This window comes from Cydia splendana, chromosome 10 (genome assembly GCF_910591565.1).
Source record: "Cydia splendana chromosome 10, ilCydSple1.2, whole genome shotgun sequence".
Taxonomy (NCBI): domain Eukaryota; kingdom Metazoa; phylum Arthropoda; class Insecta; order Lepidoptera; family Tortricidae; genus Cydia; species Cydia splendana.
In genome coordinates, this window is record NC_085969.1 from 4,610,105 (window position 1) to 4,623,714 (window position 13,610).

At 38.0% G+C, this 13,610-nt stretch overlaps 2 protein-coding genes and 1 non-coding gene across 3 annotated transcripts; all 3 read left to right on the plus strand.

Moving 5' to 3' along the window:
• Positions 1 to 1,449: 1,449 nt before the first annotated feature.
• LOC134794126 (acylphosphatase-2-like) lies at positions 1,450 to 10,772 on the plus strand. The gene is made up of 3 exons (XM_063765833.1): positions 1,450 to 1,672; positions 2,484 to 2,593; positions 10,654 to 10,772. Exons 1-3 carry the CDS (start codon positions 1,535 to 1,537, stop codon positions 10,769 to 10,771), a joined length of 366 nt encoding a protein of 121 aa, XP_063621903.1. The 5' UTR covers positions 1,450 to 1,534; the 3' UTR covers position 10,772.
• On the plus strand, positions 3,680 to 3,751 carry Trnat-ggu (transfer RNA threonine (anticodon GGU)). Its single transcript has one exon. It is a non-coding gene; the product is annotated as a tRNA-Thr (tRNA).
• A 217-nt stretch (positions 10,773 to 10,989) lies between the features above and the next one.
• LOC134794125 (BTB/POZ domain-containing protein KCTD12) lies at positions 10,990 to 13,184 on the plus strand. The gene has a single exon (XM_063765832.1). It carries the CDS (start codon positions 11,557 to 11,559, stop codon positions 12,256 to 12,258), a length of 702 nt encoding a protein of 233 aa, XP_063621902.1. The 5' UTR covers positions 10,990 to 11,556; the 3' UTR covers positions 12,259 to 13,184.
• The last annotated feature ends 426 nt before the right edge of the window (positions 13,185 to 13,610 follow it).

Consider the following 13,610-nt stretch of genomic DNA (forward strand, 5'->3'; position numbering starts at 1 on the left):
CAACGCAACAGAATGTGCTGGAAGTACAATAATATTAGTTAGAACGACAAAAACGAGTTGCCGGCTTGCCGCTAATAAATCGAAAGCACGATAACTCAAGGTGCCTTAAAGGGTTCGCGGCGTTCAAAAGGTTAAATCTACATGTCTAATATTATATTTACATTCTAGCTATGCTAAATATACAAATACCTTTGTCTCAAAGCAGTACGGATTAAACTTTCAATTTTTATGAAGTTCATAGGTTTACAAATCATTTCGGAGAAGCTATGAAACGAATATTAAATAATAAAGAGATTATATTACAAACAAATGACAACACAATATCTATCTGACTGATTTGCAAAATCTGTCAAAACTTTTTTTCTTTTTATTTCTATTGCAAAAGGTTTTACTTTAATGATTAATTTTTAAATCTCTTACGTTCTGAAACTCACTGTACTCATTGTTGAAGGACTTATATTATAATTAATAATTTTAAGGCCCCAGTACACAATGGGCCATCGCCGGCCACTCCAAGGGACGCATTTATACGTTAGAGGGAGCAAGTGATATTGCTATCTCATTTTACCGCATGGCTGCGTCCTTTGGAGTGACCGGCGATGGCCCATTGTGTACAAGGGCCTTTATATGGTTATGGTGATTAGAGTTAGACCAAGAAAAGTCTGCAGAGATTTTGATAGCCCACGCAGTGCAAGTGTTATTTCAAACGTCAAACTTCTATGAAATTATGACACTTGAAAAATAATACTTGCACTGCGTGCGATCAAAATCGCTGCAGACTTTTCTTGGTCTAACTCTATTGTAATTTTTTTATTATCTGTGAAATTATTTACCAAAACATGGATGCTTTCCATAGAGGTACAATAATATAAAGATGAAACGGGGGAGGGGCCAAATGACCGAACGAGATACACTTATAGAACTTTCAGTAGGAGTAGCAGAGAAAGCGGTACTATTGCTTGTCCTTGTCACAGTCTCACTTTTTGTTTTTAGTATGGGTTATGGTGGGCAACAAATTTAATAACCCGACCGAATTACGTAGATTGTTTTTGGTATATTGTCAGGTATAAAACGTGTTTTTAATATATTATTGTCGCATTGCATATGTGTTGTCCCCCACGGTCCTCACGGAGGCACGTGTATAGGCACATGGACGTACGTAGCATTTTTTAAGGGGTGGGGCAGAAGTAGGGGAGGCTGGGTACGTTGTAACAGGGTACGGTTGAAACAGAAATTCTTAGCTTATGGCCAGAGACCTGGGTGGGGCAACTGCCCCACCTTGCCCCACTGTGGGTACGCCCAAAGAGAATTAAATCACTACGTGGTACGCCTATGACGCGTATACCACTTCTATAGGATGCTACCTTCTATGATGCTTTCCGAACGTACCTAACTCCGAGCTTTTGAACTTTTGACATTTGTATATGACACTGACAGTGACAGTAAAAGCTTTCGTTTTGCTGGCTTGCGGCTTTTTATTTTATCCCAATCGCGCTCTAAAATAATACTGAAAGCCACCGATTCTGGCTATTTAATGTATCTTCGTGTGTTGCTTTTAACGAGTGCTGTGAGCCTTTTGAGATCACATAGCACAACTGTAGCTGCGACCATGGCCCTCAAAGCGTCGGATTTCGAAGTTTTTGGCCGTGTTCAAGGTGTTTTTTTCCGAAAGGTAAGAAAATATTTACTTATTATATCTACTGAATATATTTTTATTATGAAATTTAAGTAAAAAAGTACTATTTTTAGTCCAGTGTGAACGGATCTAGGATTTTTATTGGAACTTCCTTTAATTGAACTAGTTCAAAATGAGCTAGATTTAGACCTGCCTTCAGTCTTTTCATAGCCAAATTACCTACTTAATGAAACTCGTATTCAGTTTCTAGTTACAATTCTGCATTGGCACACAATAAAACGTTTATGTCTAGTCTTTATTTATTTACTCATAGGGAGTTTTTAATAAATTTCCCTCTTACAGTGGATTTTAAACACTGAACATTTTATTTATAATATATAAAGACGACCAAATTTTAAAATGACATGATTAACAATTTCAGAATCTGGCAAAAAAAATTGTCTGACCCCAACCCTTACTATATAAATTAAGTACATTTTGAAGTACTTAAACAAAAATTTCTTGATTGATATGCAAAATATCTTTAATATGTATACTTAATAATGTATAATTTTTTAATGATAATTGTATACCTGAGTTACAATTCCTCCATATCCTGTACCATAAATTTGTGTTTTGTACAATAAAGAGTTTATACATTCAAAATTATGGGAAAATTATTTGATTTTCTATTTTTTTGCTGGCTTTAAGTAAGGATTCCGCGAAGGCACTAAATCTAAAATCCATGATGCACTGCACACTGCTGAAGATCGCAACAAGTGGAAGGAGTTAGTCCACAAAATAGTTCCATGACCCTCAGCACTGAGAAATACGACATGACTTCTGTAACTATGGTTTGTTTCATCAGTACACAAAGGATCAAGCGGACAAACTGGGGCTCCGAGGTTGGTGCAAGAATACTTCCCAAGGAACGGTGCTCGGACACATGCAGGGACCTCCGGATAAAGTTGAATCTATGTGAGTTTATTATTACAAAAATCACTGTAACTGTTAATATGTAATAACTTTGTCATCTTTGTGGCTGCACTTAATTTTTATAGGCTCTTTCATTTAATCATGTAACATAAGACTGGTAGTCAGTTTCAAAGACCATGTTCTCATTATTTCCGATGATGTTCAGTGTTCACCTTTTTTCTAGGCTTTAAAATATTCATAGAAATTTGATAAAAATGAACAAGCATTGCATCGGTTTTTTTACCTGTAAAAGTAGTTCCGTTCACGGCATTTATAATGGCTCCTCTACACGATGGGCCAACGCCGCCCACTCCAAGGGACGCAGCCATGCGGTAGAATGAGATAGCAATATCACTTGCTCCCTCTAACGTATAAATGCGTCCCGTGGAGTGGCCGGCGTTGGCCCATCGTGTAGAGGAGCCATAAGGTGTGCGCAGAGTCAAAGCGAACACCATATGCTTGGGGCGAAAATGTTTTCCACCGTCAGCTGTTCTACTCTACAGGTCGCATTTCTTAACAGATTCACGTGAATATTTGTAAGTTGGTCAATAATTAAATTATGGAAATTTTTGTTGATTCAGTTATTGGAAACTTTTCGAAATGGCGTCAGCTGATTGTCGAAAAAAAGTAAATGGTACACTTTTAAGTGAAAATGCCCTAATATTTATTTCACGACTTTTCATTAGGGCTTTTAAGGGCGGCGGGTTTTGATATAACTTACCTAGTCCTTTGCAATTTTCTATAGCAGCTTTTACACGATCTTTCATTTCATTCGGGAACATCATATTAACCTGTTTCACCATGGCATCCATCGTTACTTTGTTGTTTTTAACCTATAAGCCATTAACTAACTTTAACTCGTTTAGCGTTCAAAATGGGACGTAATACTCGTAGCAAAAATACAGTGTTCTGGCTCTGAGGGTGATCTAGATCTATAGCTCATAGTTTAAATTTAATAAATTATTTGTAGTGTACTGAAATATGAGGGTACTTCAGCAAAATCGCGATATAATACTATTAAACTAATAAAATTAATTTTATATAAAGCGGAAAAGTCTGCAAACGATACCACAGGAAATATTGGGGTAAGTCTCGGTAGCTCAGTTGGTAAAGTAGCGGGCTGGTATCGCGCAGTCGCGAGTTCGAGTCTCGCCCGAGACAGTGAGTTTTCCCACTTTTCCTTTATTTATACTTAGAGAAAAACTATGGGTTCATTACAAAGTTATATTTGGCAGTATTCAATAAAAATATAGTTATGAAGTTGAATTTAAATGCTTATAAAAATGTGGACGTAAAATTTGTGAGTGTAGTTTGCCGCGATCCGTATGGCGGCTTGTGGTTTACTTCATACGTTGAATTTCATAAAATTGGTTTTGCAAATGCATTGCATTTTTGAAGGGTTCCGTCGTTCCGTCGTAGTTATTGTAAAAAAAACCTTGTAAAGGGGTAATTTCATTTCTTTTTGGTCTACGTATCGTTAGTCTGTTGTTTGGTTTGGTTGGTGTGTGCGTCGGAACGTTGGTAAATAAAGGTAATAAAATAAATACGCGATAGACTCGTCTATAAATGTGAGTTAATCTATCTACTATCTATCTAATACCTTTAAACGAGCAATTCTTGTTTATTTATTTATATATATATTTCGGGGATCTCGGAAACGACTCTAACGATTTCGATAAAATTTGCTATTTGGGAGTTTTCGGGGGCGATAAATCGATCTAGCTAGGTCTTATCTCTGGAAAAACGCGCATTTTTGAGCTATTATATGTTTTCCCAGATATTATGTGTTCTAAACGCGAAAGTTTTATATATTATATTGGTCTACCTGGTCTGGTCCCGTACCCAAAGGGTAAATACGGGATCCTATTACTAAGACTCCGCTGTCCGTCTGTCTGTCTTTCTGTCACCAATAGCTTGTATTACAAGTTACAAGCTTTTGAGAAACGGGCCCCTGTCCTTTAGTCTACTCACTGCATGGTGTTGATATTGAAAACCCGAAACAGGCACGCCTACGGGACCCAACAGAGATATGCAAATTGCCCGTAGTGGGAATTACGGCCGGAATAAATTTACATTTTTCCGTTCAAGCCTATATTAAAACTGGATTGCGTTAAAGTTTCAACTTTTTGAAATTTAAACTAATTTTATGGTTTTAATCCACGTATATAATGCAAACGTATGGGCGGGTTCCAGTGTGCGCGGTCCCCATTTTTCTCGCTGGATATTGACATTTTAATTAGAAATAAAAGTGCCCATTACGCTCGCTTAATACGTTGAATCGCGATAGACAGCCTCTGCATAAGGAATGACCCGGAATGAGGTGGAGGTCATCTCTCCCTTAAGCGCCGTCCTAGTTGACATTATGTTTTTTTAACACAATTTGATGTAGGTACAGTTACAAGGTAGTCATCAAACTTCTTTCTATTTTTTCTCTATGCAATAAATAATAAGTATCAAAACCAAATAGCTGTTCAACCTGTTGATATTTAAGTCATGTTTACACTTTTAAAAGCAAAACTTTCCGAAAAATAACAACTTGAAAACTAGTTACTGACGAGATGCGAAGCGGGAAACAAAACGATTAAGTAGGTATTATATTCAAGATTATATCGCCGGTGGTTGAAATTTCCCGCTCCTCGCTAGTGTTGGTTACGTTAATTATATTTATATATTTTCATAAGACACAGTACATAGGTGTTACATTAAGACTTTTAAATCGTCTACGTTAAGGCTTGAATGTCTTTTTCAGACTCTTATAATTAAGTCGAAGCTTGAGTTATTTTCAACTTGTTAGAGAACCGAGTCTTTTGTAGTGACGTGTGAGTCCTTTTCAGAGAAATAGTTTTTTTTTTTAATCAAAATTCATTGCCTTCAATTCATGGGTTAGGAAACACCATTCAATAACGCTTATTTTATTTCCTACTATAAGAATAAGAATACATTTTATGTCAGGGGTCTCGCACTAGGCTAATACGCACCTACGCATGTATCACGGGTAACCAGTTACGGTTAAAATTATTGAACTAGTTACACAATAAAGTCACAAATATCAAATTTAAAATGAAATGCTAAGTAAGAGAAAAAAAATACAAACTTATTGTAAGGCATGGAAACTAAACTTAAAGTACCATTAGTAGTTAATAAAACCTACAAATTAGTTGACGGAGTATTAAGTAGTAGTAGTAGTAGTAATCACTTTATTGTACACAACACAGGTTTACATAATATTTACAGAAATAAAGGTACAAAGGCGAACTTATCCCTGTAAGGGATCTCTTCCAGATAACCTTCGAGTAGATGAGGGGAGAGTTCAAATTAGATAGACAAACTTACGGAATGCACAGTAACATAAGTAAGTACATTAGTAAGTTATTCGGAGGCTCGAGTCCTTTTGAGTTGCGCTTAAAAAATACCATAAAAGACTCGACTCGGGACTTAAAAGACTCGGAAGTTTTTTTACCGCAGACTCTCGTAACAACAGTGAAATTCTTCAAATTTAAACTCATAAAGGCTCGAGTTTCTACCAACACTATTCCTCGCTTCACTGAAGGAAAAGCAAACACTATTTGCTTGCTACCTGCAACATTCTCGAACGAAACACGTGATGTATCGCGAGATTGTATGCCACTGGGATAGAATAGAATGTCAATTCCGGACGTTGGGTTTAGCCACACGGCGCGATTCGGGAAATGAATAATGGTACCTTTTGCCGTGGAACGTCACATATCTTTACTATTTCATATCTAGTGAATCTCTAATTCATTTCCCGAATCGCGCCGACATTCTTAAATTGAAGCCGTTATATGGAGCGATTTTATTTTGTTGTGGATTTTTTTGTTAGGGCGAACTAAAATATAGTAGCTTTGTAACTATTATTATTAATAGAATAATCCAATATCTCCCAACAATGGTCTACAACTGACTCGCACAAGTCGCACATCTTTTAGGTGTATGTGAATAGTGTAGTTTTGAGGCTAAATACAGGGTGTTTGGTCCATCGTTTGCCAAATTAAAATGGCGGATAAGTGGGGTAGTTTTCTATCTTATCACGCCCTTTAAAAAATTTTTGGGCCCACGAGTATTTTTTTTTGCCATTTTGTTGTTTTTGAAAAATCATCAGGGCCGACTCGTTTAAACTTAAATTAAAAAAAAAGTAAGTGGTAGAGAGATGCAACGTTTATTGCGTCGTGATGTCTAACGTTAAACGGTTTTATTAAAGTCAAAATTACTGACATTTAACCACTAGTTTTTTTTTCATCATCATCAGATTTAAGAGCTATGCTCTTGTCGGTGGTCGGAACTTAAAAATCCATAAAAAAACAGATGGCAGAAAACTGAATTGTCTTTTGTTAGTGCTTTTATTCATCGCTGTTTTGTTGAGTTTTGATCAGAGATGTGACTTATTTGAAATACTTGTATTTAAAATGCAAATACAAAATACCTATTTTGTATTTAAATACCTCTTGAAGAAAACTATTTTGTATTTTATTTGAAATAGTTTTTGGGGCCTATTTTCTATTTTCAAAATACAAAATAATTTATAGTAGGTAATGTAGGTAGGAGTTACAATCCTGGCAACCCACTCTCTCTCTCATTCTTTTAACATGGAACTGTTGAATCTGTTTAGTAACGTAGCACACGACCACAAGCGTAGCGAGGCACGAGAGGTGAACAAACTTTTCTGCCCCGGTGAAACACAAACGAGAAGTTTTCATCACACCAACGAGAGGCATTATACTAGCTTTAAAACACAAATCTAAATTAATGCTTTAAAAATTGGCCGGTTAATATGAGCAATAAACTAGAAATTTGCACTTTAGATAGAGGACTGATTGACACACTGTTTTCAAAGAATAAAGAGAGTCTTTTCAACTCGGAAATTCTGAGTTATACTTTTCAATTCAGACTAGGTATTCAATATTCACCACCTACTCTCTACCTTACCTTTTATCGCAAAGTATTTGTATTTTTAAAAAGTATTTTGAAAATACCTATTTCGTAATTTGTATTTTAAATACAAATTCAAAAACTATTTTGTATTTTGCATGTGAAATAGTATTTTAAGGAAGTATTTATATTTTGTATTTAAATACTTTTTATAAAGTATTTTTCACATCTCTGGTTTTGATCATTTGAAAATGGCTACTTTTTGAATGATGTTGCACGAGCAGCGCAAAGAATCTACCAGGAACGATTCCCTAATAGACGCTTACCAATCCGCCACACGTATCAAAACACTTAACCAAGAGGGATTGTGGTGCGCACAATGTTGAAGTTGATAACCGGATTTTGGCACTGTTCGAGGAAGAGCCGACTAGAAGCATCAGAGATGTAGCTGCGTTACTCGAAGTTTCTATCTGGAAGGTGTGGAAAGTTCTTCGCCAAAACAACAGACACGGATTTCACTACATTTCAGTACAACCAACCCTACCGTGAGTGTCCATGTCTCGGCTCCGTAGGTCATGACAGGTAGGACGCACTGATTGAAAACTTTTGTTTTCAAGCATTGCGGTATGGATGACGAGAAGACTCGGCGTAGTTTCCCAAACGCTGCACAGGCCAGCTGGATCCTCCTCTTGGCCTCCCTCTCGAAATTGTTTTTACTTAACTTTTCCGTAAGCGGCGGCAAGTGTTTTGATACGTGTGATGGTAGATTCTTTGCGCTGCTCGTGCAACACCATCGGCTTTACCGTAGGTACGCCATTAACATGTCCGTGTATTCTTCATTCGAAAAAGTAGCAATTTTCAAATGATGAAAACTCAACAAAACAGAGATTAATAAAAGCACTAACAAAAGACAATTCAGTTTTCTGCCTTCTGTTTTTTTATGGCTTTTTAAGTTCTGACATCGGTCACATTTCCCGCGTTTCGCGCCTAAGTTTTTTTTTAAAACGGTCTTCCACGAATAAGGTGCGTTCACATTTAATTCCAATTTGATAGACAAAACCAAACACAAATTAACTATGGACGCGATGCGACGTCGGAACCTAACAGCTTTTGTGCTATGTAAGAGGGAGATAGCACCTTCAACTAAGTTTACGAAAGATAAGTTTTAAACCTTCACAACCAGCAAACCTCATAGCTGAAAAAAAACCCGCGTGTAGATAGGCAAACGGGATTTCAAAGGAGATTACAGCGTCAATGTTTCTAGGCATCGATAATTTTTGCCTGTTGCGTCCGTTACAAAATATCGGGAAAAAATGAAGTTCATGAAAGGTTTTTTGGGATTATTAGTACATCATTAGAAAGAGGACAGAACACAGAATTTTGTAAAGTAATTTCAAGAACGTGGTCTCTTTTTGTTTTTTTTTTTAATTGAAAATCAAAATTGACCTTGGTGTAAATTTTTACATGTTGTAAAATATTTGAGGGTTAATACAAAAAACTAGAGGTTAAATGTCAGTAATTTTGACATTGATAAAACCGTTTAACGTTAGACATCACGACGCAATAAACGTTGCATCTCTCTACCACTTGCTTTTTTTTTAATTTAAGTTTAAACGAGTCGGCCCAGAAGATTTTTCAAAAACACAAAAAAAGCAAAAAAAAAAATACTCGTGGGCCCAAAATTTTTTTAAAGGACGTGAAAATATAGAAAACTACCCCACTTATCCGCCATTTTAATTTGGCAAACGATGGACCAAACACCCTGTATTTTTATCAACCCTAGAAAAAAGGAATAAGAAAGATGCTGTTCATATCTATACTCTGTATCTTTAGGTATTTAAATAAAAGTAATCAAAATCTACCCTCAAATCGCTCCTTAAGCCAGTTGAGGGTAATTGAAAACATTACACGATCAAATTATGTAGGTTAAAGTCAGGTCGTTCAGTGTCAATTCCAGGCGGTTTTGTATTTGGCTGGTTAACCAATAAATGTTATAACTACCCGAAAATGTACAAATTGTTTGTTTACTGTTATTTAAATACCTAAAGATACATACTATAGTTACGTATTGAACTTGCAGACCATATTATATAGTTGTAGTATCAGACTATAGTTGGGTGGTTGTTTGGTACGGCTACGGCTGACAGTTCACAGTTGACTGCAAGCCAAATGAAAACAGGTTGCACCAAACTTCGCCGAATGTGAAGTCTCCCTGAATAAACTTTAGTCAAGAGAACTCCCATAAAAACTATTGGAAATAAAACTCGCCGTATTCTCTGTTTACTGTAACGAAGGGCACGAACATGAATGACACACTATTATTTTTAGCGCTATAAAAGCGTCTATTATTTTTCTGAGCTTCGTTGCTCTAGATAGTCTAGAATTCGATATTAGGCCTAATCAACTTACAGACCGACATTATTCTGCCCACGACATTTAAATTTCAATCGAAAATATTGTTTATTATTAGTATTATTACTTTTGTATTATTTTATGTTATACCTGCTTTAAACAAGCAATTTACTCTCTGATCATCATAGGCCTTTTCGTCTATAGCAGACGATTTATGGTGTAACACCGGAGAAACACCGTTTTTGGTGGCTGAATAGACCGATGCGAGACCGACATGGTCTACCACAGGTCTGATAAGAGAAGTTTGCGGAAACCGGTACTGAGACACCTTGTCGTCGTCTTTGCCTCTTATCAGCGAGTGTGGCGAACCAGGTCTCATCACAAAACTTGCGACCCTCCACAACACGTTTGCGCCATTCCGTCCGCTGCTCTGCGAGCCTCTCCCAGTCTCGGTGGTCGATATGGAAGGCAATCATGTCCCTCTTTGCGCAATCTTTAAAGCGAAGCAATGGCCTCCCAACGTTACGTTTTGCATTCGCAACCACACTAAGAAGAACACGAGAGGGTTCCATCCTGTGCACATGCCCTAGCCAACGCAAACGTCTCTGCTTGAGAAACGCTGTAAGCTAGGCAGCTTTGCAATTTCTAGAACCCTTTCGTTTGTCTCTCTGATAGACCTAAAATTTTGACCAATATTAAATTGGAAACGTCATTTTGGTAACTCCAGATACATTTTTGGTAACGCCAGAGACGCAAAAAGCGTCAGTCTAAAAAGTTGACTGTACAAAGCCGTAAAACCTTTCTAACGTCCACTTCTTTCACAGGATGCACTGGCTGAAAACCGTCGGGAGCCCGAGCAGCCAAATAGACAAGGCGGAGTTCAGAAACCCACAGGACATAGACCAATACACGTTTGACAACTTCACCATCAGAAAGGACTGAAAAGGTATTTTATTAGACAAACAAATTTAGAGTCTCATCGCTGGAAAACGATGTAATCTCGTGTTATCCCTAGTGTATTTATTAAAGTACTAAATTGTATGCTCAGTATTTGTATCGTTATCAAGCAACAGGTACCATTTTATCTTATCAACGATTACCAAAGACATGGGCAAACGGGTAAGTACCTGTTTCTTGAAAACATCGTTTCTATTTATTTTCCTGTTAATAAACGCCTTCTAGCAAACTTCTTTTTAATTCATTACCATTACTTTTTACGAGCCTCTATTAAAGTTTAATTACGCTCGCCCTCCGTTAACCTTCATCTCGTTCATAAAGGTGCACTGTACCCGAAACGTATTTCCCACGGCGGCCATAAAAACTCCTGTAATGAGTAAAAATTTTAGCTCACGCAGAATCCCATTACGCAGCGAATAGTACCTAAACAATTATCTCACGTGGCCGGATAACGTCAGCGTAATTTAAAAGTTTCATCAACATACGCACAAGTTGTACGCCGCGAGAGAGTACATGGAACCAACCCGGCGCGGCGCAATAGGCACTCGTCTGAATATCGGCAATAATAAACCATCTGTTAGCTAACAATAGACGACGACCTTGAAGGCTTTTACGGAGAAGTTTTCCTTCGAAAGGGTGGGAAATAATTACGTTCGAGTCAGTAACCCGGGCGTGCGTTATTGATGGGCTCGCGAGACGCGCGGTAAGTGGGTCAGGGAGGGAGCGAGGGGCGCGCAGCCGCCGCGCCACTGCGCCCTCGACCCCCGACCATGGCGGACGCTCCGCCCGACGTGCTCGAGCTCAACGTGGGCGGCGTGCACTACGCCACCACGCGCGAGACTATACTCCGCGAACCCGACTCACTCCCGGCCACCGCGCTCGCCGACCCGGAGCATCCCCGCGACGCTCGCGGTCGTATTTTCTTCGACCGCGACGGAGTTCTCTTCCGCTATGTTTTGGATTACCTCCGTGACGGCGGCCTCGTGTTGCCGGAGTGCTTCCGCGAGCACAAACGTCTAGCGCGGGAAGCGAAACACTACAAGCTCCCAGGCTTAGAAAACGCTGTCCGGGAAGCTGATCCTCGTCCTCCTAACCGTGAAAAAGGATGCATCACGGTAGGCTACAGAGGAAGCTTCGCTTTTGGCCGTGACGGCCTGGCTGATGTGAAATTCCGCAAGTTATCTCGTATCCTCGTCTGCGGAAAGGTGACGCTGTGCCGCGATGTCTTTGGAGAAACGCTAAACGAGTCCCGCGACCCAGACCATGGGTTAGCGGACCGGTACACGTCCCGGTTCTTCCTGAAGCATTCCTTCATCGAGCAAGCTTTCGATAACCTGCAGGAGAACGGGTTCAAGCTGACGGCCAGCTGCGGCAGCGGCACCGCCGGCGGTGCTGCAGAACTCAAGCCGGGAGTTGATTCTGAAGAGAACCGCTGGAACCACTACAACGAATTCGTATTCGTACGTGAGTAAGCCAAGCTTGAACGGTTCCACGACAGCTTTAAACACGCTGATATTACTAAATTCAATTCCAGATGAAACGCGCGTGTTTACGTGAACATCTGAGCCCCGTATTATGGAATTGAATTTAGGTTAGTTTTAATATTGGCTCATGTACCGGTCATGTGAAGTGTTGGTTGATTCCATCTCGACTGTTAAAGTGCGTCTGTTATTTTAGATGCGACTGTACGTATCATTTGAATTCGCAATATTTGCGAACTAAATTGTGATTGAAGCTTGAAATATCATCTACAGAGAGCAAAGATTCTACAATATAATTGAAACGTTACTTTGCTCTTCGTAATTCCGGCAAATTAATGTTTGCTTATGTAGATAAACAAAATAAAACCCTAAATATAATCATGTATGTAATAAATAGAGATTATGAATATTGTAAGATATAAATTAGAGTAGTAATACTAAACGTTATCTCCTTTTAGGACTTTCTCGTGTACTATGAAATACTTACTTACATTAACGAATTTTCAAATTATTTTTGAACTACTTTTGAACAATTATGTATTTTGAGAACAAAAAAACGTGGGCCATCTTTTTTGATATAAAATATGCCAAATTATATTATACCAAGTCAGATGCTGGCTTTAGTTTCAATTTCTTATTAACAAATATTTGTAATTGATTGTATAAGTATATGATACCTTTTTTACTAGGTGAACTTGACTCTACATTGCCTGCAGTGATGTGTTGTGATCCATACATTTTATTGTACTAGTCCTTTGAATAGGAACCTACGTAATGTAGTTATATTATACAAGTATTTTAAGATTAAAAGATTATTTAAAAGTTCTATTGATTATTTTATGGCGAAGCGCGTATAAACTGTACCTAATAAAATAAATGTATAATAAACAATAGGCAGTAGATGATAGTGTTCATTTTGTGCTTGTTTTATTCTCGGCGGATCAGTGAAAACTAAAAACAAAAGAGTTGGTGCCGAAGTTTATAATGGCGAGAAGTTGACTTCGCGGAAATATCGTAGTCAACAAATACCCCGATAATACTATGAAATTCTGCAGTCTCTTTAATTTTACCACTTAGGTAAAATTGACTATTTTTGCTCTGGTCGGAAACTTCGGGTTAACCCACTTACAAATATCTGTTATGAGTAAAATTTTGCACATTACAGTTGACTTTCAATTTATAACTAGGTATTTAAACAGTTTTGCTCTTGATAGATATTTGGTGGGTGGGGTAAACCCTTCTGGACGATTTTACGATAGAACTGATTTAACAATATCTGCACTAATCAATACCTAAGTAGTTATTTGTTCATCACGCCAAAGCAGATATAATTATACGTTTCT

Excerpts from the sequence above, each read along its gene's own strand:
- LOC134794126 (XM_063765833.1), top strand. The coding sequence starts at position 1,535 with ATGTATCTTCGTGTGTTGCTTTTAACGAGTGCTGTGAGCCTTTTGAGA. Across the intron at positions 1,673-2,483 it reads AAGGTGTTTTTTTCCGAAAG|TACACAAAGGATCAAGCGGA; the intron begins GTAAGAAAATAT and ends TTGTTTCATCAG. Across the intron at positions 2,594-10,653 it reads CCGGATAAAGTTGAATCTAT|GATGCACTGGCTGAAAACCG; the intron begins GTGAGTTTATTA and ends CTTCTTTCACAG.
- LOC134794125 (XM_063765832.1), top strand. The coding sequence starts at position 11,557 with ATGGCGGACGCTCCGCCCGACGTGCTCGAGCTCAACGTGGGCGGCGTG.